The sequence below is a fragment of the Carcharodon carcharias genome, chromosome 10, assembly GCF_017639515.1.
Source record: "Carcharodon carcharias isolate sCarCar2 chromosome 10, sCarCar2.pri, whole genome shotgun sequence".
Classification (NCBI taxonomy): domain Eukaryota; kingdom Metazoa; phylum Chordata; class Chondrichthyes; order Lamniformes; family Lamnidae; genus Carcharodon; species Carcharodon carcharias.
In genome coordinates, this window is record NC_054476.1 from 100,580,272 (window position 1) to 100,603,488 (window position 23,217).

General features: G+C 50.2%; 1 protein-coding gene across 4 annotated transcripts in view; it reads right to left on the minus strand.

The window, feature by feature from the left end:
• Nucleotides 1-23,217, minus strand: part of madd (MAP-kinase activating death domain) — a 277,971-nt gene that overhangs the window by 64,468 nt on the left and 190,286 nt on the right. For all 4 annotated transcript variants that reach the window (XM_041197546.1, XM_041197545.1, XM_041197544.1 and 1 more), the window contains 6 exons: nucleotides 21,817-21,956; nucleotides 20,318-20,419; nucleotides 11,787-11,889; nucleotides 9,395-9,581; nucleotides 7,299-7,449; nucleotides 5,340-5,540 (listed from right to left, as the gene is read on the minus strand). In XM_041197546.1, the coding sequence (XP_041053480.1) occupies nucleotides 5,340-5,540; nucleotides 7,299-7,449; nucleotides 9,395-9,581; nucleotides 11,787-11,889; nucleotides 20,318-20,419; nucleotides 21,817-21,956 (884 nt within the window). The remainder of the gene's footprint in view (nucleotides 1-5,339; nucleotides 5,541-7,298; nucleotides 7,450-9,394; nucleotides 9,582-11,786; nucleotides 11,890-20,317; nucleotides 20,420-21,816; nucleotides 21,957-23,217) is intronic.

Here is a 23,217-nt window from a genome sequence, read left to right on the forward strand (position 1 = left end):
TGTATGACAGGTCTGAGCTGTCAAATTCCTTACTCTGTTTTTCCAAAGCTTTTTGTTTTCTCATATCCTGGTGCTTGTTCCACAACTCTACAACCCAAGATGCATTGCAAGCAGGAAAGAAAGACAGAGAGTCAGAGATTGGTTGAATAGGCGGAATGGAGGACACAACACGACCGGGAAGAAGCCAGTCATAAATGGACATGGCTTACTGATGACTACATGAGAATCAGTGAAGCATGAATTTGTCTGCATGGCCCACCTTACCAAGTAGTCTCAAGAACTACAGCTCTGTCTTGAGGCTTTCCACTCTCCAACACTGAGCTATAAAGTAAGCAGGAGCTCCCTCAGCCCCCATACTCCCTGCATAGCAATAGAGATTCCCCACAGTCCAGGTTCGCAACCAAATGTTTCCCCAACTGTTACGATTCAGGAATGTCTTTCTTCCCTTGTTTGTGCTAGATGGCCAAGGTTGGTGGGACCTATTTTAATGGAGGGAATGAGGGGACAGGGAGAGGGAGGGAAATCAGAAGGAAAGTCACCTCTGGCTTTTTCTCACCCAGCCCTGGTAGAACCTTGTTCTTGTAATCAAGAAGGTATAGTTCTGGCACAAATCATGCATATCCCTTTAAATGGAAAAGGTACAACATTCAAAGTTTATGCACCCTGGATGTCAAAGGAAATGAAATTAAAATAGAAAAACGGAGCAACTTTCAATAACCAGAAAGATTATGGCAAATACATGGGGGAACTGAAAAAGATAATATAGGAAACAAAGAGCAGTCAGTATTAAAATGAACCCTAAAGCCTTTTATGCATATATAAAATTTTAATGGTTAGCTTGGATAAACATTGTCTATTTTATTAAGGACTCAAAGAGAAATTTAGATCTGGGGTGGAAGACATAGCTAAAGCAATAAACAAGTACTTTATATCTTCTACACTTAGCGGATAATTTGAAAGTCACACCAAACGGGGAGAGGGATATTATGGACAGGAAATATTAGGCATATACTAAAAAGATTCGCATTACGGAAGGTTGGTCAGTCATCCTAGTCCAGATAGAATGCATCCTAGGTTGCTGAAATAAACGAAGGTAAAAATAGCCGAGGCTTGGTCACAATCTTTCAATCCTCACTGGATACAGAAGAAATGCCAGAGGCTGGAGAGTTACTCATATCATACTAATATTCAAGAAACGAGAGATGAATAAACCAGGAAACGACAGACCAGTCAGCCTAGTGCTTGGAAAATTATTGGAAATAATCATCGGGAACAAAATGAAATTTCATTTTGAATCATGGATTTGTGAAAGGAGAGCTGTGTCTGGCTGGTTTGAATGAATTCTTCGATGAGGTAACAGAGAAGATTGATCAAGGTAGTGCAGTAGATGTTGTACATATGGACTTTCTGAAGGCACATGATAAAGTGCCCCACAAGTGGCTTACTAAGAAGCTGGAAGCCCATGGAATTAAGGAGAAGGTGACAGTATAGATACAGAATTGGCTCAGTGACAATGGAGGCATTGGATGAAAGTTTGTCAGACTGGGGGTAGTTTGCAGTGGTGTTCCCCAAGGGTCAGTTTTGGATCCATTTCTCTTTGCAGATTTTATAAATAATCTAGATTCAGGTGTAGGGGGTAGCATTATAAAATTTACAATTAATACAGAACTTGGTAAAGTAGCAGACAGTGATGAGCATCGTGATAGGCTCCAGGGTGACAGACAGGATGGTGAAATGGTCAGAAACTCAACAGATGGAGATGAAATGATGCACTTTAGTAGGACTGACATGGAAAGGCAGTTTACTATAAATGGCAGGATATTGAGAAGTGTAGATGAACAGGGATGCCTTGGTGGCCATGTTCACAAAACCAGAGTATGTTAATCAGGGTGGTAAAAAAGCCGATGAGTTAATTTGGTTTATAAACAGGAGAATAGAATATTAAAGCAAAGAGATCATGCTGGAACTTATCAATCACTGGTTAGACATCAGCTGAAATATTGTGGATAATTCTGGGCATCAGACTTCAGGAAAGTAGGAAATAGCTTCGAAAGGGACAGAGGAGGTTTACCAGAGTGTCACTGCTGATGAGGGCCTTCAGTTATGAGGTGAGATTAGAAACATTCAGACTGTTCTCCTTGGAACAGAGGAGATTAAGAGATGACCTAACCAGGGTTAAGATATGCTTTGGTAGAGTAGGGAAAGAAAACAATTCCCTCTGATGAGGGAATCAATAATTTGAGGTCAGAGATTCAAAATGAGGGGGAAATTAGAAGAATTTTTCCACTCAGTTGTCACGATCTGGAATGCTCTACCTGAAAAAGTGGTAGAAGCTGATGGCCTAAACATTGTGAAAGGGAGTTGGACAGGCACTTGATGATATATCTGTATGTATGTATGATAGATAATGTAAAAAAAAATGTTGCCTTTTATTACAAAGGGATTGGCAAAAAGTATAAAGAAGCCTTATTACAAACTGTACAGGACTTTAGTGAGGCCACCTGGAGTATTGTGCGTAATTTTGGTCTCCTTACCTGATCAAGGACACATGGCCTGGAGAGAGTGGAATAAAGGTTCATTAAATTGGTTCCTGGGTTGAGTGGTTTGTCTTATGAGGAGAATTTGAGTAGACTAGGCATTTTTTCCCCTCAGTTTACAAGAATGAGAGACAATCTCATTGAAACATATAAAATTCTGAAGGAGCTTGACAGGGTAGATGTTCAGAGGTTGCTTCCCTTGACTGGAGAGTTTAGAACACAAGGTCACAGTCTCAGCATGTGTGTCAGCCATTTAGGGCTGAGATGAAGAGGAATTTATTTACTCAGAGGGTTGTGAATCTATGGAATTCTTTACCAAGTGAGCTGTGGATGCTCAGCTGATGAGTGTATTCAAGACATAAGGATTCAATGTTATGGTACGTTAATTATAGGGCATTGTTTAATTAGATACGCAGAGGCTATCAATCTGTTTAATTAGGTTGTTTAGCTGGTTAATTTTTTTAATTGTTATATTTTTATAGGTGTACTGAAAAGAGTAAAAAGAGAAACTGTAGACAAGGTGACCACCAACAGGTCCAGGCAGTGGGCAGTTGTGAGGGTTGTTCAGCCCGATTGTCTGCCCCTTTCTCGTGGCTACGTTCACACCCGGTTGTCGCTGGAGAGGGAGCACACGGCGTCCACTGGAGAGGGAGCACACGGCGTCCGCTGGAGAGGGAGCACACGGCGTCCGCTGGAGAGGGAGCACACGGCGTCCGCTGGAGAGGGAGCACACGGCTTCCGCTGCAGAGGGAGCACACGGCGTCCGCTGCAGAGGGAGCACACGGCGTCCGCTGGTACACTTGAGGCACCTTGGTACCTTAAGGTTCCTTTAAGTTTTGTGTTTTTTGTTACAGTGCCCCTTTAAGGGGCTATCACTTCAATTGAACTTGTTAATTTGGTTAGTTATTCCACTTTATTGTTTCGTATCAAAAGAGTATAAAGAGAGAATGCTGGGACATGGCAGCAGTAGGTCGGAATCAATCATGTGTAATGCTGCGTTCTGTAAATAACCCTCTTGTTAAGAAAAGTATTAGCATTTCGTTTCATACTTCACCAACTAGCTTGGGATCGATTTCACATTCAAGATAGATCTTTGGACAATAAGGGTTATGGGGATAGTGCGGGAAGCTGGAGATGATGTAAAAGATCAGCCATGATCTTGTTCAATGGTAGAGCAGGGTTGGTGGGCCAAATGGCCTACTCCTATTTCCTAACTTCTCAGAATTATGGGGAAGAACTTCCAGCCTTATTGATAAAAAGCAGAGAAATGGGACTAAGCATGATTATCCTTTCAAAGAGACAGCGCAGGTAAGATGCACTGAATGGACTCCTTCCATGCTGTTTGACTCCATGATAACAGAATGGCAGTTCCAGGAAAGATGAAGGGAATGGGGTCTGGAGTTATTTACTGGCAGCCCTGAGGTAAATTGTTGTTCTATCAAGCCACCCACAGCTCCGAACTTCTACAACTCTCTGTACCAGTTAACTTGCCAGCTTCATGCAGTCAGACTGAAAAGGCACTCTTTGCTGGGTGCTGGACTGAACATGCTCCTGTGCATGATTTCACACACAGCAAAGCAAAGGGAACAGGCAGTCAGCACATTTTGAAAGGGATTGGACTCAATGCCCACTTCTGTCCGTCAACATACTGTAACCTTGCTGTGGTACAATAACTGCATGACAGAGGTGGCACAGACTTTAAGGGCTGTTCATCGTGCACAGGTCCAAGTTAGGTGGGATGAAAAGGGGCCTGGGATGGTCTCCACCCTCCAGTGAACTCTTCAGAAACAGGGATGCTAATTAATCCTTTCTCCTCAACTCTGCAGAAGCTGGATAAAGTTCACCTGCTAAGGAACACGTTGATGTGATGCACTTCCCCCAGAAGCTGGTAACCAGCCTCATCTTTCAGCCTCCTGTCTGGAATTGGATCAACTATAAAACATGATGAAACAGTGACTGACTGCCCACATTGTGACCAGAATCTAAGCATTTATGTTACCACTGGACAGTGCATGCCTACATTCACAACACTACCACCTCAGCCACTGACATCAACCTAGCAGCAAGTATACAAATATTTCTCCAGCCTGCTCTTATCCCAGGTCTGGCAGTATCTGTACAGGCCTCACTGCAGCCTGCTCTTATCCCAGGTCTGGCAGTGTCTGTACAGGCCTCACTGCAGCCTGCTCTTAACCCAGGCCTGGCAGTGTCTGTACAGGCCTCACTACAGCCTGTTCTTATCCCAGGCCTGACAGTGACTGTACAGGCCTCACTGCAGCCTGTTAACCCAGGCCTGGCAGCGACTGTACAGGCCTCACTACAAGCTGCTCTTATCCCAGGCCTGGCAGCGACTGTACAGGCCTCATGACAGGCTGCTCTTATCCCAGGCCTGGCAGTGACTGTACAGGCCTCATGACAGGCTGCTCTTATCCCAGGCCTGGCAGCGACTGTACAGGCCTCAATACAGGCTGCTCTTATCCCAGGCCTGGCAGCGACTGTACAGGCCTCACTACAAGCTGCTCTTATCCCAGGCCTGGCAGCGACTGTACTGGCCTCACTACAGGCTGCTCTTAGCCCAAGCCTGGCAGTGTCTGTACAGGCCTCACTACAGGCTGCTCTTATCCCAGGCCTGGCAGTGACTGTACAGGCCTCACTACAGGCTGCTGTTAGTCCAGGCCTGGCATGGGCCACTTCAGACTACTGCTTGCCCACCTGGCTTCTAATCACAGAACGATTGCGGAACTCGAGCCAATAGTCTCAATCTCGAGTGTGCTATAAAATGTGTCCACATGCAATACACACCGATGGAAGCAACAAAATTTTCTTCATTCAGACTCCGGGTGTCATACTCGCCCAGCCCCTTGCTGACGGGAGCTTTCGGTGGGAGTTGCAGGTGGGTCATTGCCACACTGGGATGTTTCATTTCCCCCTTCGAGGGTACAGGCTCCTTAATACCTGGCACTGAACCTCCCTCTGTAGGACTGCGTTTCCTCTTGTCAGGGTCTGGGTTAGGGAGAGGAGCAGCGGGTTTGGGGGGGGGGGGCGGGAAACACAGTGAACAGAAATCAATAATTCAACAACCACCTTAACAATCAATACAATTCAAACAAACACTGTTTTAACAGTTACCAGTAATATAGAGGGATACTGGCAGTCACGGATCCAGTGTGTGTGTTGTGCAAGAATGGCAGAGTCTGTAACCCAACACTATCACTGGCACTCGTGTCTGGTCCTACTGAACAGCCAGCGCGGTCTGTACCTGGTCCTGTTTAACAGCCAGCGCGGTCTGTACCTGGTCCTGTTTAACAGCCAGCGCGGTCTGTACCTGGTCCTGTTTAACAGCCAGCGCGGTCTGTACCTGGTCCTGTTTAACAGCCAGCGCGGTCTGTACCTGGTCCTGTTTAACAGCCAGCGCGGTCTGTACCTGGTCCTGTTTAACAGCCAGCGCGGTCTGTACCTGGTCCTGTTTAACAGCCAGCGCGGTCTGTACCTGGTCCTGTTTAACAGCCAGCGCGGTCTGTACCTGGTCCTGTTTAACAGCCAGCGCAGTCTGTACCTGGTCCTGTTTAACAGACAGCGCAGTCTGTACCTGGTCCTGTTTAACAGACAGCGCAGTCTGTACCTGGTCTTGTTTAACAGACAGCACGATCTGTACCTGGTCTCGTTTGTCAGGTAGCATGGTCTGTACATGGTCCTGTTTAATAACAATGTGGTCTATATCTGATCCTGTTAACAGACAGTGTGGTCTGTACATGGTCCCATTTAACAGAATGAAGTCTGTACTTGGTCCTGTTAACAGACAGCATGGTATGCACCTGGTCCTGCTTAACAGATAGTGTGGTCTGTACCTGGTGCTGTTTAAAAGGCAGCGTGGTGTACACCTGGTCCTGCAACAGACAGCATGCTGTGTACCTGGTCCTGTTTAACAGTGTGGTCTGTACCTGGTCCCATTTAACAGGTAGCATGGTCTGTACATGGTCCTGTTTAATAACAATGTGGTCTGTACCTGGTCCTGCTTAACAGACAGTGATGTTTGTACCTGGTCCTGTTCAACAGACAGCATATGTGTACCTGGTCCTTTTTAACAGGTAGTGTGGTGTGTACCTGGTCCCGTAACAGACAGCATGGTGTGCACCTGGTCTGGTTTAATAACAGTGTGGTCTGTACCTGGTCTCATTTAACAGGTAGCGTGGTCTGTACATGGTCCTGTTTAACAGTGTGGTGAGTGCCTGGTGCAGCCTCAGTGTACCTGATGTCTTCTCCGCACTGTGATGGCTGGGCCAGGCAAAGCAGGGCTTCAGGTTGTGCAGTTTTACCCAGGAGGGAAGGGGCAGATTCTGGAAAGGGAATGCTCTGTGTACATGGCGTAAAGACATGGGCTACGCTGCATTATTCCAGGAATTGAATGGAGTCAATGGGTCTCACCCCGAATTGAGGTGTGTCTGTTCTTGTGGTGGACCAATTCAATTAAATGCAAGTAGTGATGTGGAACACTCTGCCCCAAAGTGTAGAGCATGCTACAGGAATACAGATGGGGGGATGTTTGTTAATTTGGGGTTTTAAGGGATAATGGAGCAAAGCTGAGACAATGGCATGAAGAAAAGGATGATTCATGACTGAATTAATTGGTAGGTTGAAAGGCTGAAAGGCCTCCTGCTGTTCCTATATTCTTATGTACACGATAGGGTGGTGACCACCCCTCAGCAGCCCCATTCTGAATGAGGTGCTCTCTGGTCTCAGGCTGCCAACGCCTCTGCTTACCTTTATTGTAGTAGTGTGTGTGGGCGATCTCAAGTAGGGTGAAGGCACTGGCCATCCCTCCTAGACCAGCATTGCTGTAGGAATGCTCCAGACTGGACACGCAGCACTTCAGCAGGTCGAGCATCCCCCTGTACACCTTTTTACTGATTTCCTGCAATGAGGACAGTTGGGGCAATGGTCATCACATACTGTACCACACTGACACACTCACTACACCAACAATATCCAAACGTTACCACATACTGTACCACAGTGACACACTCATTACACCAATATCCAAACGTTACCACATACTGTACCACACTGACACACCCATTACACCAGTATCCAAACATTACCACATACTGTACCACACTGACACACTCACTACACCAACAATATCCAAACGTTACCACATACTGTACCACACTGACACACTCACTACACCAATATCCAAACATTACCACATACTGTACCACACTGACACACTCACTACACCAATATCCAAACATTACCACATACTGTACCACACTGACACACTCACTACACCAACAATATCCAAACGTTACCACATACTGTACCACACTGACACACTCACTACACCAATATCCAAACGTTACCACATACTGTACCACACTGACACACTCACTACACCAACAATATCCAAACGTTACCACATACTGTACCACACTGACACACTCACTATACCAACAATACCCCAATGTTACCACATACTGTACCACATTGACACACTAACTACACCAACAATATCCTGTTACCACGTACTGTACCACACTGACACACACTACACCAACAATATCCAAACATTATCACATTCTGCGCTACCACTCAGGTTATACCAAATGACAACAATAAGGGGAGCAGACAAGTCACAAAGAAGGAGAGTCAGCAAGTTAAAGCTAAAAATCACAAAGAAATCATGTGTAGAATCACACTGGAAATTCTGCATAACAAAATCCCAGAATTGGTTCAGATTCTATTCTGGATCTCATATTTCCTGCAAAATTAGCAATGGTTTGGGAAGTGAAGTTGTAATTTAAGATGACGGAGATTCCCATGAACACACCAGTCAGTTCAGGAAGATTAGAACCTACATTGGGCAGCCAAGGCAAGTGGTGCATTCGCTCTCCTCCCTCAGTCCAGTTTTTGGGTGTATGTATAAGCATGATCTCACTCAGCAGTGTTAAGATCTCCACCCTACCAACTGGAGATGAAAGCCTCTCAGAACGGGTCACGTAGCCAACAGCAGAGAGGGTGGGCAAACTAGGAATGGTCCAAGAGCTACTAAAATCAAAGACAGAAAATCAGGACGATGTAGAATCTTATCTCAGTGACAACAGCCAGAAGGTTAGGGTACAAGATCCACACCAGAGATTTCAGCACATAATCTAAACACACAAGGACAGAACAGAGGGCGAATCACACCGTCAGAGGGTCAGTACTGAGGGAGGGCTGCACCGTCGGAGGGTCAGTAACTGAGGGAGGGCTGCACTTTCGGAGGGTCAGTAACTGAGGGAGAGCTGCACTGTCGGAGGGTCAGTAACTGAGGGAGGGCTGCACTGTCGGAGGGTCAGTAACTGAGGGAGGGCCACACCGTTGGAGGGTCAGTAACTGAGGGAGTGCCGCACCGTTGGAGGGTCAGTACTGAGGGAGTGCCGCACCGTCAGAGGGTCAGTACTGAGGGAGTGCCGCACCGTCAGAGGGTCAGTACTGAGGGAGTGCCGCACCGTCAGAGGGTCAGTACTGAGGGAGTGCCGCACCGTCAGAGGGTCAGTACTGAGGGAGTGCCGCACCGTCAGAGGGTCAGTACTGAGGGAGTGCCGCACCGTCAGAGGGTCAGTACTGAGGGAGTGCCGCACCGTCAGAGGGTCAGTACTGAGGGAGTGCCGCACTGTCGGAGGGTCAGTACTGAGTGAGTGCCGCACTGTCAGAAATGAGGGATTGCAAATGTCAAAAAGAGAGGATGCAGGTTGTTGGGAAGAATAAGCAAGAGACAGAGCTGGTGATGTTGCAGAGAATGATGGGAGGGTGGAGAGTTTGCAGAGAGGGGCTGGAACATTGGCTCTACCACACTATGATTTCCTAAAGCACCTTACCACATCCTTCAAGATGTCAAGCCGAGCATCCTCCTCCGATTGGATGGTCCTGTTCAGTTTACTGAGGACAAAGACTCGAAGCTGCTCGTTTTCCAGCAGGCGGCGGACTTTCTTCATATTTAACCAGCCGACACCCTGACCATCAAGAACATTATGTACCAGTTCCTTCAAGAATTGCTGATTCTCACTGGAACCCAAAGAGCTGGAGTTAGGAGCAACAACATAATCAAATGGTGCTGATTCAAGTCAAACCGGTGTTGACAGCCAGGCCCCTGTACCTATGGCGTTGACTCACCCCCCTCACCCTGTGCTTAACTCTCCCATCACCCCAGGTACCTGTGTTTCACTTCCCCCTCACTCCGTGTACCTGTGTTTCACTACCCCCTCACTCCGTGTGCCTGTGTTTCAGTCCCCCCTCACTCCGTGTACCTGTGTTTCACTACCCCCTCACTCCGTGTACCTGTGTTTCACTACCCCCTCACTCCGTGTGCCTGTGTTTCAGTCCCCCCTCACTCCGTGTACCTGTGTTTCACTTCCCCCTCACGCCGTGTACCTGTGTTTCACTACCCCCTCACGCCGTGTACCTGTGCTTCACTCCACGCCCCCCCCCCACCCCTTGTACCTGTGTTTCAGTCCCCCCCACACACCTTGTACCTGTGTTTCAGTCCCCCCCACACACCTTGTACCTGTGTTTCAGTCCCTCCTCACTCCGTGTGCCTGTGTTTCAGTCCCCCCTCACTCCGTGTGCCTGTGTTTCAGTCCCCCCTCACTCCGTGTGCCTGTGTTTCAGTCCCCCCTCACTCCGTGTGCCTGTGTTTCAGTCCCCCCTCACTCCGTGTGCCTGTGTTTCAGTCCCCCCTCGCTCCGTGTGCCTGTGTTTCAGTCCCCCCTCGCTCCGTGTGCCTGTGTTTCAGTCCCCCCTCGCTCCGTGTGCCTGTGTTTCAGTCCCCCCTCGCTCCGTGTGCCTGTGTTTCAGTCCCCCCTCGCTCCGTGTGCCTGTGTTTCAGTCCCCCCTCGCTCCGTGTGCCTGTGTTTCAGTCCCCCCTCGCTCCGTGTGCCTGTGTTTCAGTCCCCCCTCACTCCGTGTGCCTGTGTTTCAGTCCCCCCCTCACTCCGTGTGCCTGTGTTTCAGTCCCCCCTCGCTCCGTGTGCCTGTGTTTCAGTCCCCCCTCGCTCCGTGTGCCTGTGTTTCAGTCCACCCTCGCTCCGTGTGCCTGTGTTTCAGTCCCCCCTCGCTCCGTGTGCCTGTGTTTCAGTCCCCCCTCGCTCCGTGTGCCTGTGTTTCAGTCCCCCCTCGCTCCGTGTGCCTGTGTTTCAGTCCCCCCTCGCTCCGTGTGCCTGTGTTTCAGTCCCCCCTCACTCCGTGTGCCTGTGTTTCAGTCCCCCCTCACTCCGTGTGCCTGTGTTTCAGTCCCCCCTCACTCCGTGTGCCTGTGTTTCAGTCCCCCCTCACTCCGTGTGCCTGTGTTTCAGTCCCCCTCACTCCGTGTGCCTCTGTTTCAGTCCCCCCTCACTCCGTGTGCCTCTGTTTCAGCCCCCCCTCACTCCGTGTGCCTCTGTTTCAGTCCCCCCTCACTCCGTGTGCCTCTGTTTCAGTCCCCCCTCACTCCGTGTGCCTCTGTTTCAGTCCCCCCTCACTCCGTGTGCCTCTGTTTCAGTCCCCCCTCACTCCGTGTGCCTCTGTTTCAGTCCCCCCTCACTCCGTGTGCCTCTGTTTCAGTCCCCCCTCACTCCGTGTGCCTCTGTTTCAGTCCCCCCTCACTCCGTGTGCCTCTGTTTCAGTCCCCCCTCACTCCGTGTGCCTCTGTTTCAGTCCCCCCTCACTCCGTGTGCCTCTGTTTCAGTCCCCCCTCACTCCGTGTGCCTCTGTTTCAGTCCCCCCTCACTCCGTGCGCCTGTGTTTGTCCCCCCTCACTCCGTGCGCCTGTGTTTCAGTCCCCCCTCACTCCGTGTGCCTGTGTTTCAGTCCCCCCTCACTCCGTGTGCCTGTGTTTCAATCCCCCCTCACTCCGTGTGCCTGTTTCAGTCCCCCCTCACTCCGTGTGCCTGTTTCAGTCCCCCCTCACTCCGTGTGCCTGTGTTTCAGTCCCCCCTCACTCCGTGTGCCTGTGTTTCAGTCCCCCCTCACTCCGTGTGCCTGTGTTTCAGTCCCCCCTCACTCCGTGTGCCTGTGTTTCAGTCCCCCCTCACTCCGTGTGCCTGTGTTTCACTCCCCCCTCACTCCGTGTGCCTGTGTTTCACTCCCCCCTCACTCCATGTGCCTGTGTTTCACTCCCCCCTCACTCCGTGTGCCTGTGTTTCACTCCCCCCTCATCTGTGTACCTGTGTTTCACTCCACCCCTCTCACTCTGTGTACCTATGTTTCACTCCCCCTCACTCAATCTCCACGTACCTGCTGTTATTCACTCTGCCCTGGGGCGAGGGTGATTCCCTCTTCACAGTCGGGCTGTGCTTGATAACCGAGGATCTCTGGTCAACCAGGGCTCGTCTGTTACCTGGATAATGAAGGAAAATAGTGTCAAGGAGATTAGCCCAAGGCTTCAGCGAGACAGAGTTATCAGAATTGTATCAAAACAACAAGGGGTGGAGGGGAAGGAAAATAACGGTCAATCTGGGGTAAAAGTGCTGCAATTCTACATCACACATTGGCAGAAAACAGGATGGAAAGCTGACTCCAAAGTCAACAAACAAAAGGTCGTGATGCGGGACAAACTGGGGTAGGAGTGGAGGTGGCCAGCCTTAGTGAGGGGTTGTGAGTGGGCCACGGGTTGAGAGGAGGGCCAGCTGCAGGGGTGGTGAGGAGGGGGACAGGGAGTCGGGAGGGGGGCTGGGGGGGGGGGGGGGGAGGGTGTCGGACAGGGGCGAGGGGAGGGGGCCGGGCCGAGGGGAGGGGGCTGGGCAGGGGTGAGGTGCTGGGTGGGGAAGGCAAGGGGGTGGGCGGACCAGCAGGCGGTGTGGGGGCCACCCTGGGTGCAAGGTTGTGTGTGTAGTGGGGGGGGGGGGGGGGGGGGGGAGGAGGCCGGGGGGTAGTCGTGCTGTGGGAGCGGGAGACAAGGGTGGAGTGTGGGTTGTAGGGGGGTGAACCCGGGGTGGGGGAGGCGGCGGGGTGCGGTTAACCCAGGGTGGGGGAGGAGGGGGGTGAACCCAGGGTGGGGGAGGAGGGGGGTGAACCCGGGGTGGGGAGGAGAGCCGGGGCTGGTGGAAGGGGGGGCCGGGTGCGAGAGGGGCTGGGGGAGGGGATGGCAGACCTTCGGACCCTCGCCACATGCGGAATCAACAGAGCAATAAATGAGCAGCAGGCGAAGCAGACAGGGCACAGATGAGCAGGTTAATCAAGGGGGTGGGTGTGACATCAATTACCCAATGATGTGAGGGGCAAGAAAGGGGTTAGAGAAACAACAAACAGCTGAATGTGGAAGGCACAGCATTCCAGGGAAGGAGCATGCAGCCCATGCAGAAGACCCACCTTCACTACCCACTCCAGCTTCCGTTATTATCTCCATTATAGTATTTAGCCCAAATACTGGGACACACAAAATCACAATTAGTGCTCATTCGGCAAAACAATTCAAAAATAAATAAATCACTCCAAAAACAGACAATTCAGTCCGACAGTTTTCCAGGGGTCAGCGAGGTGGTCAGCACTGATTCAGTGTCCCTCTCCAGAGTACCAGTTATACTGGGAGATATAGTAAGATCAGCCTGTGTTGTGCAAAGCCCGCGGTGGAAAGCACAAATCTAAAGGTGCAGAGTGCAGGCTGAGCTGGTGACCAGTGAACGTTGTTGGATAAAGAGAGGATGTTTTCCAACAACACTGATGAAGTGTTAGGGTTCAGTAAAGAGTACAGAATCAAACCCAACACATCAACCAGTCACCTCTTTACCACAACATGCTGTAACTGGCCAGCCAAACAGCCCACTGGAATACTGATTATCAGGTCAAACACAAGTAACGCGAAGCAGAACAAGGCAAGTAGCAGAGCAAACAGCACATATACCAGACACAACACAATAAAATCACTGTTTTCCTTTAACGTGCTTCTGTTGTTAATGCACGAGCAGACATTTGATTCAGGGAAACAAATTGGGAAAGCTTACAGGCATCACTTGCCCCGACGCCTGCCCGCTGACCAACCCCCGGACACACACTGCCGCCCTACAGACACCCCACCCACTCACGCACCCCCACACAGACAATGAGACACACAAACACTGATACACACACACATAAACCTGCAAACTGACCCAAGACACATTTAGAAAACCTCAGAAACACATACTGAAACAAAACACCAATACGCCGCGCGCCCCCTTGCGCCCCCTTCCACGCCCGCCCGCACCCTTGCGCCACCTTCCAAGCCCGCGAGCCCCCTTGCGCCACCTTCCAAGCCCACGCCCCCCCCTTGCGCCACCTTCCACGCCCCCCCTTGCGCCACCTTCCACGCCCCCCCTTGCGCCACCTTCCACGCCCACCCTTGCGCCACCTTCCACGCCCACCCTTGCGCCACCTTCCACGCCCACCCTTGCGCCACCTTCCACGCCCACCCTTGCGCCACCTTCCACGCCCACCCTTGCGCCACCTTCCACGCCCACCCTTGCGCCACCTTCCACGCCCACCCTTGCGCCACCTTCCACGCCCGCACACACCCTTGTGCCACCTTCCACACCCGCGCACACCCTTGTGCCACCTTCTACGCCCACATGTACATTTTCCCCATCTTCCACATCTGCATCTCCACTTCCCTCACTTTCCAGACCCGCATATACACTTCCCCCATTTCGTATTCCTGTGTGCAGACTTTATCCATCTTGCACATCTGAGCACACGCTATAATCCACCTTCCATGCCTTCAAGTATACTTTAACTCACCTTAACCTATTTTCCAAAACTGTCCCACATGTACACAGATACTTGTACACATACACTGTCATCACTTTGCACACATATTCCATTTGCTTCAAATGTGTTTTGAGACCTCTCCATTTGTACACACAAAAACATGCAGAGATATCCTCTTGGAAATGTGGCCTCATATTAGTATATATTAAACTCACACCTTGGCCACACACCAGTGACTCTCCACTACCGATCTCTGAGCATTGCCGATAACCATGTCCAGATCCAGCCAGGTGAATAGCCCTGCAACCCCCAACGTGCCTTTTAAGTAAAAAAATATTTGAAGCAAAGTTCGCCAACAAGTAAAGGCATCTTTACTTACGCAGTCATTTAGTGACCCCTCTCTCCCTATAGAGATCCACATGTATATCGCCCTCGGCTGGTGTCTGTAGGTGGAAGGGGCTTGTTTCTGGGGGTTTTCAGTGCAGTATTATGTTGTGATCTTCAATAGATCTAGACACTACTCTCCTGCTCCAGTAGAACATCTGCTTCAATGATCAGATAATAGTTTTGAAGACATTCTGGGGTTGTGGGCAGTGCAAGTTCAGCAGTTATTGCCTTTATTAGTTGCCCTAAGAAGGTGGCAGTGACCCATCTTCTTGAACCACAGGCAGCAGTTTGATACAACAGTTACCCTACTAGTCTATTTCATAGGGTAGTTAAGAGTTTGGAGTCACGTGGATGCCACACCATGTAGAGACAGCAGATTTCCTTCCCTAACGGACATTAGTGAACCAGATGGATTTTTACATCAATCTGACAACTTGACAGTCATATTACCAGCTTTTTAATCATCTATTTTTCATTTTAAATTCTGGATTTTTAAAAAAACCTGAATTCAGATTCCCAAAAGGCCCTGATGGGATTTTAAATCCAGGTCACCAGATGAGGGTGCCAGAAAATGACCGACACCCGAATGTACTTGGGTAGAAAGGTCCATACATTTGGGCTCAGTCATTTTTCTTTTTCTTCACACTTTGGTGGTGCCGAGGGTCGGTTCAGCCTCCACTCACCAAACCCACACTTCCACCGTGACCTCTGACCCCGCCAGAAACACTGGCAACGGTCACAAATCCTGAGACGAGAGTGAGACTCTGTCAGGCTGGCAGTAAAAAGCCATATCATCAGATTTGAGTCTTGAAAAGGACCTGGCGAAATACCATTCAGGCAACTGCACTCAGCCAGCTCAATTAACACAGCCTATTTACAAAGACAAGAGTAAAGAAACCGGACAAAGTGCCTGTCGGTGGGGCCCATGCTTGGAGGCCCTGAAGTGTCAGCTGTGGCTAACTGGCACATCATGCCTCTGCATCAGATGGCACAACACCCACTGCAGATACTTGAGCACAAACCCAAGCTGACAATCCCAGTGTTAAGGGAGTGCTGCACAGTGGGAGGGTCAGTACAGAGGGAGCGCTGCACAGTGGGAGGGTCAGTACAGAGGGAGCGCTGCACAGTGGGAGGGCCAGTACAGAGGGAGCGCTGCACAGTGGGAGGGCCAGTACAGAGGGAGCGCTGCACAGTGGGAGGGCCAGTACAGAGGGAGCGCTGCACAGTGGGAGGGCCAGTACAGAGGGAGCGCTGCACAGTGGGAGGGCCAGTACAGAGGGAGCGCTGCACTGTCGGAGGGTCAGTACTGAGGGAGCGCTGCACTGTCGGAGGATCAGTACTGAGGGAGCGCTGCACTGTCGGAGGATCAGTACTGAGGGAGCGCTGCACTGTCGGAGGGTCAGTACTGAGGGAGCGCTGCACTGTCGGAGGGTCAGTACTGAGGGAGCGCTGCACTGTCGGAGGGTCAGTACTGAGGGAGCGCTGCACTGTCGGAGGGTCAGTACTGAGGGAGCGCTGCACTGTCGGAGGGTCAGAACTGAGGGAGCGCTGCACTGTCGGAGGGTCAGTACTGAGGGAGCGCTGCACTGTCGGAGGGTCAGTACTGAGAGAGCGCTGCACTGTCGGAGGGTCAGTACTGAGGGAGCGCTGCACTGTCGGAGGGTCAGTACTGAGGGAGCGCTGCACTGTCGGAGGATCAGAACTGAGGGAGCGCTGCACTGTCGGAGGGTCAGTACTGAGGGAGCGCTGCACTGTCGGAGGGTCAGTACTGAGAGAGCGCTGCACTGTCGGAGGGTCAGTACTGAGGGAGCGCTGCACTGTCGGAGGGTCAGTACTGAGGGAGCGCTGCACTGTCGGAGGGTCAGTACTGAGGGAGCGCTGCACTGTCGGAGGGTCAGTACTGAGGGAGCGCTGCACTGTCGGAGGGTCAGTACTGAGGGAGCGCTGCACTGTCGGAGGGTCAGTACTGAGGGAGCGCTGCATTGTCGGAGGGTCAGTACTGAGGGAGCGCTGCACTGTCGGAGGGTCAGTACTGAGGGAGTGCTGCACTGTCGGAGCGTCAGTACTGAGGGAGTGCTGCACAGTCGCAGGTTCAGTACTGAGAGTGTGGAGCACTGTCGGTGGGTCAGTACTGATGGGGTCCTGCACTGTCGGAGTGTTAGTATTGAGCGAGTCCTGCACTGTCCGAGGGTCAGCATTGAGGGAGTGCCGCACTGTCCGAGGGTCAGTACTGAGGGGGTGCTGCATTGTCGGAGAGTCAGTACTGAGGGAGCGCTGCACTGTTGGAGGGAAATACTGAGGGAGTGCAGCACTATCGGAGAGTCAGTAATGTGGGAGTGCTGCATTATCATAGAGTCGGTACTGAGGGATTGCAGCACTGTTGGAGGGGCAATACTGAGGTAGGGCAGCACTGTTGGAGAGGCCATCTTTCAGATGTGATGTTAAGCTGATCAGTGGAAGATGAACAGGGGAATTCTCCCTGGTGCCTTGGTCAATATTTATCCCTCATCAAAGCAAAACATGTGATCTGACCATTTATCTCACGTTGTTTGTGGGATCTTGCTTTGTAAAAATTGGCTGACTTGTTTTCCTCATCACAATGGCTAGACTTCAAAAAGTACTTCAGTGGCTCTAAAACATTCCAAACCTGAATGAGGTGAATGGTTTACAAAGACTGCCCTTGGAAGTTAAGTAGCCTGACACAGTCTTTCTTTCTGTGATTCCCTGACATGGTGCTATCGCAGTCTTCTCGTCCTTTACATCTCGGATGAAAACGGAGCCTGTGCAACTCTCCTGCCCAATTAACAAGTGGGTCCTCGCTTCTGTCGAACAAAGCCAAGCAGAAACTCTATCAGCAGCAAAAGCACTGTGACTGAGTTTGAGGCTGTGAGGGCAGAGGGCAAGAGACAGAACAACTCGCCAGAACCCGCAACAGATACCATCAGCCGACATCCAGGAGAAACTTACACTGCATTAAAACACACGGCAACAAAAACACATGCTCCACACACCCACGCAGTCCAAAATAAAAAGGCCTGTAACATAGCTGGATTTAAGCTTCAACTACACCTAATAAAGAATGTCAGTAACCAGCACACTCAGAGTTTAACACAACCTAACGAAGTTCTAATCAAATGCAATACAGTGACATATGCCCTTCAGGAATTAGGTTTATAACTCATAAAGGGGTCATACCCACCTGGTTCCTCATCTCTACTCTTTATTTCAACATTAAAGTATTCTTCTCATGAAACGTGGAAAAAAAAGCAAAGCAAGACATTGCAATAAAATAACTTCAAATAGGCAGACAAATAGGAGGGAAGGTGATCCCTAGTCCAGCAGCACCCATGCACTCTCACCACAGGGCCTTTACATATATTCATTCCTGACCCACCATTCAATACTGACCCCACCAGTCACAGAACCACCAGAGCCTAGTGCCATAAGATTTCCCTGTGGGCATTCGCATTGCAGTCTCACCTCTCGACCCTGCATGGACAACCATTACAAACCCACCACTGGTTACAGACTTAATATAAACATACCAGAGATGCGTGGTGGGGGTGGGGGGGAGGCCATCGTGCAGGGGGACACACAAAAGCAAGACAGAGGGCGCGAGTGAGTGGGATACGAATCACTGCTAATTTCAGTCTCTAGCAGGCCAGTCCAAGTTTGCCTGGGAAGTATCTGTGATTTTGTGTTGTGGACAGAAAATGCAATTAACCCTAGACCCCAGTCACCTGCCACTAAGATAGTGCCAACTCTCTCCATGCCCTTGTCACGTCTACATGCAATTAGTTTGATTCGTCGCCCCTTCCTGATCAAGACCCAATACAACACTGATATAGCACAGCAAGCAGCAAAAAAATAGCCTTCAAACTCAGAGACGCACCAACACATGTTGATCACAGAGACAGCAGGAGGGTCAGGGCTGCACAAGCTGGGCGAAGTGGGAAGCTGGCGGCAGTGAGTGAAAGAAAAGGCAGGCAGGTCGAGGCTGCACAAGCTGGGAGGAATGGGGTGACCAGCAGCAGGGAGCGGGGAAAAGACGGCAGGAGAGTTGGGGCTGCACAAGCTGGTAGGGGCAGGAAGGCAGTGTGATGGCTGGAAGGAGTCGGTAGTAGGGGGAAAGAAATGGCAGGAGAGTCAGGCTGCACAAGTTACAGGGAGCGGGGTGGCTGACTGGATTGGAGGCAGGGGTTGAGGGGAGAGATGTGTAGTGTAAAGAACATATCTTTTTATTTCTGTTGGACTATGAATTAAAATTACAATGGCTGCAGGTTGAAAGACGTCCACTGATAAAGGGTGAGAGATATATACAATGTTGCAGTCCTGGAACAGTGTGTGCCATGAAAGACAGGATGGTGCAGGAAAGGAGTCCAGGACCAAGGGACCTGCCTGACAACAGCATAATAATTGGCTCCTGACAAGGTGACCAGGTTTTGTGTGAGAGCCAAGCAGAATAGTTCCTAGCCTGAAAGAAACAAAATCTTCTTTTTCCTGTGTGTCAAAAATTCCAGTAATTCCACAATAAGCTAGCTGGGTTTTTCTCCTCATTTCTCTATAACCTGCTCTCTCTGAAAACCCCTGTCAAGAGGCAAAGGGGAAAATCACTGTTAGAGACATAGAAAGCCAAGTGCTCAACCAGTGAACTAAATACTGAAAGTGCTGGAAGACCAGCTCATGTCATCAGCAAGAACTGAAAGAAATTTGGAAGACATCAATCAAAATCAACCCATCGAATCCTGTACTCTGGAATTGGTGCTATTGAACTGTTTTATCCCACCCTTAAAATCCATGTTTTGTGTATCTTATGTGTCTTGTATGCGTGTGTACCAGGATTAAAGGGGGTAGAGTTTAAGTGATAGTGTTAGAAATTAGCAGTTAATATCTCTTTCTTTTGCCACTAGTTAAAGACAATTTGTTCAATAAACAGTTCCTTATTTAAGTTTACAAACTCATGCTCGTATTCTGTTAACCTAAATAAACACTTAGTTAGAATTGGGGCAATCTGGTGGTTTGATCAAACTTTTTCACATTTGTTGCGGCTCAGGAAACAATGGGGCTTGATAGAACAGTGCACTATCCCCAGTGAGTCGGAGAGGACACTTGGGTTCAAAAGTTTGTGGAAGGAGAAATGAGGGAATTCAAACCTCTGTGCTCCTCCTCAATAAGAGAATTAGTCACAGCCCAAAACAGACACTTCTACAATCCTCAGAGAGGTAGCTAAACACAACTATCTGCATTCATTTAACACAGTAAACTGTTCCAAGTGTAATTAGTCAAGCATCACAACTCTCATAAGAACAGGTAATCACATGCTTGGTCAAAGAGATAGGTTTTAAAGGTGGAGGAGAGAGACGTAGACAGGTGGAGATGTTTAGGGAGGGAATTCCAGAACTTAGAGTCTTGGCAGCTAAAGACATGAAGTGAAAGGGATTGGGGACATGCAAGAGGCTGGAATTGGAGGAGCAGAGAGATCTCAAGTGTTGTTGGGCTGGGGAAGGTTACAGAGAGGGAAAAGAGCAGGGCTATAGAGGGATTTGAAAACAAGGATGACACAGAGTGCCTCTGTGGGATCCTTGAACAATGGCTGACAGCGGTCAGTGACTAAGTACGCTCCAACCCTCCACATCTACAAAGCATTCACAAGTTCACAAGTCAAACTGCAGACAGAAGGACAGACAGATCTCTACCTTTGAGGCTGGGGAATGGTGTGCTCTTCTCTCGTCCTGCTTTGGTTGGTAGAGCCAGGTTGGAGAGGCTGAAGCTGGTTCCACGGCTCTTGTAGATGTTACCTGTGGGTAAAGAGCACAACTCTCTGGTGAACATACCCTCTACCCTTGTGGTATGTCACCCATCTCGGGGCTGGCACAAGGCAGTCTGCTTTCACTATGTTTTAGATCGCTAAACACAAGCATCAATGCCGGCCATGGTTCACCACATCCCCTGATAGACTAGGGTCGGGGCAATATATTACCACTCAAATACTAATCAGTGGTGAAGTGAAGTGAGCGAGCAGGAAGGACCAGATGAAGTATAATGTGGTGAAATGTGAAATTAACCACTTTGGCATGAAAAATGGAAAAACAGGATTTTTTTTTTTTTTAAAAGAGTGAGACACTAGTGAACGCCAGTATTTAGAGGGATTTAGGGAGTCCTTGTACACTTCACAAATCACAAAGTTAACATGGAGGCACAGCAAAGTTATGCAGTAAAATTGCACTGCAGCCTTTATTACAACACTGTTCCAGTATAAGAGTAAGGAAGGCTTCCTGCAATTCTAAAGGGTTTTGGTGAGACCACCCCTGGTGAATTGTGCAGTTTTGTTCTCCTTACCTAAGGGAGATATGCATGCGTTAGAGAGGGTGCGACAAAGGCTCACTAGAATGATAACGAGGAAGACGGGGCTGCCTTTGAGGACAGGTTCAGTAGAATGGACCCATATTCTGTAAATTTTAGAAGAATGACGGACTCTCTCATTGAAATTATTAAAATCCTCAGAAGATTTGACAGGTCAGATGCTGTTTCCCCTGGCTGGGAATGCCAGAAAAAGGGTCACAGTGCCATGATAATACATCGACCATTTTGGAATGACTGAGAAGGAATGTGTTCACTCAGGGGGCTGAGAATCTTTGGAATTCTGTAGACCAAAGAGCTGTGGGTGTTCACTCTGGAATACATTCAAGACAGAGATGGAGAGAATTTTGGGCACTAAGGGAATCAAGTGATCAGATAGTGAGTGCAAGGAAACGTTCAGTCATGGGGAAAGCAGGTTCAAAGGGCCGAATAGCCTAATCCTGCACATATTTTTCATGTTCTTACACCATTATGGTCAGAGGTCCAAGAGCAGCACTTGCCAATACCACAGTCTGTATGTAGAAAATCCGAACACACACACCACACACGTTTTAACAGAACTTCACATTATGGGTTAATAGTGCATTAATTGTGTTTAAATTGTAAAGTGGTTTGTCCCTACAAATAGACAGAGTGAAACTCAGATTGTTGAGTTAGGAGGCAGTTGCTTATCATCTGTAACTGTGCAAATCAATGCTTATAAAATATGTAAAGATTGCTTCCAGTTGTATCCTTCACCCATGGCATTCTCGATTTATATTATGTCCCCATCCCTTCTCTAACCTGTACAGTCTTGAAGTCACATACACGCACGCACTCTCTTTTAAACACTTACTCGCAAATGACATGAATCCTCCGAAGCCCTCACTGCTGTTATTGGAGATGGTGGAGTTTGGGGAACTAGCCCGCGAGTCTGACTCAGCCTCAGAGTCACTCGGGAGTCTCAGACTGTTGGGACGGGGAGGTTTCAGAGGCCTGCAACATGGGAAACCAAAATGAACACTTGTTCATCCCGACAAATCTATTTTGCACATTCCTCAATATCTCTATATCTTCCTGCAATATGAAGCTTAAAACTGAATAGATTTCTCATCATGGTTCTTCACAAGTCTAAACTAACTGCTCTACTTTTTAATCCTAATCCTCTAAAATCAACCCCAGTGCTTGTTTATTTAAATGCCATCATTATCGTACTTGGATTGGAGTGCTTAAACCCCCAGATGTTATTTCTTACCTCATTATTCCAGCAACCAAAGTGCCATTTCTCATTTATTTACTTGGAAATTCATTTCTTATTTACACAAACATACTGACAATTTGTCATCATATTTTTAGTTTTAGTCATCTTCAGTGCTAATCATACAACTCATAGCTCCCGTCAATTAACCAGATATCCCGCTGAGCCCAATACACAGGTGTAAAAATCTCCTCCCCACGACGCCCGGGCGCGTTCCTCGCCCTCCCCACGACGCCCGGGCGCGTTCCTCGCCCTCCCCACGACGCCCGGGCGCGTTCCTCGCCCTCCCCACGACGCCCGGGCGCGTTCCTCGCCCTCCCCACGACGCCCGGGCGCGTTCCTCGCCCTCCCCACGACGCCCGGGCGCGTTCCTCGCCCTCCCCACGACGCCCGGGCGCGTTCCTCGCCCTCCCCACGACGCCCGGGCGCGTTCCTCGCCCTCCCCACGACGCCCGGGCGCGTTCCTCGCCCTCCCCACGACGCCCGGGCGCGTTCCTCGCCCTCCCCACGACGCCCGGGCGCGTTCCTCGCCCTCCCCACGACGCCCGGGCGCGTTCCTCGACCTCCCCACGACGCCCGGGCGCGTTCCTCGACCTCCCCACGACGCCCGGGCGCGTTCCTCGACCTCCCCACGACGCCCGGGCGCGTTCCTCGCCCTCCCCACGACGCCCGGGCGCGTTCCTCGCCCTCCCCACGACGCCCGGGCGCGTTCCTCGCCCTTCCCACGACGCCCGGGCGCGTTGCTCGCCCTCCCCACGACGCCTGGGCGCGTTCCTCGCCCTTCCCACGACGCCCGGGCGCGTTGCTCGCCCTCCCCACGACGCCCGGGCGCGTTGCTCGCCCTCCCCACTGCCCAGGTGTGCTCCTCCCCACCAATGCCCTGGTTTGCCCCCTAACCCTGATATGTCCTCACACCGATACCATGTTCCTCACACACGCCTGATGCCCAGGTGAGTTTCTCACCCTCCCCTCGACGTCCAGGTGTTCCTCACCCTGATG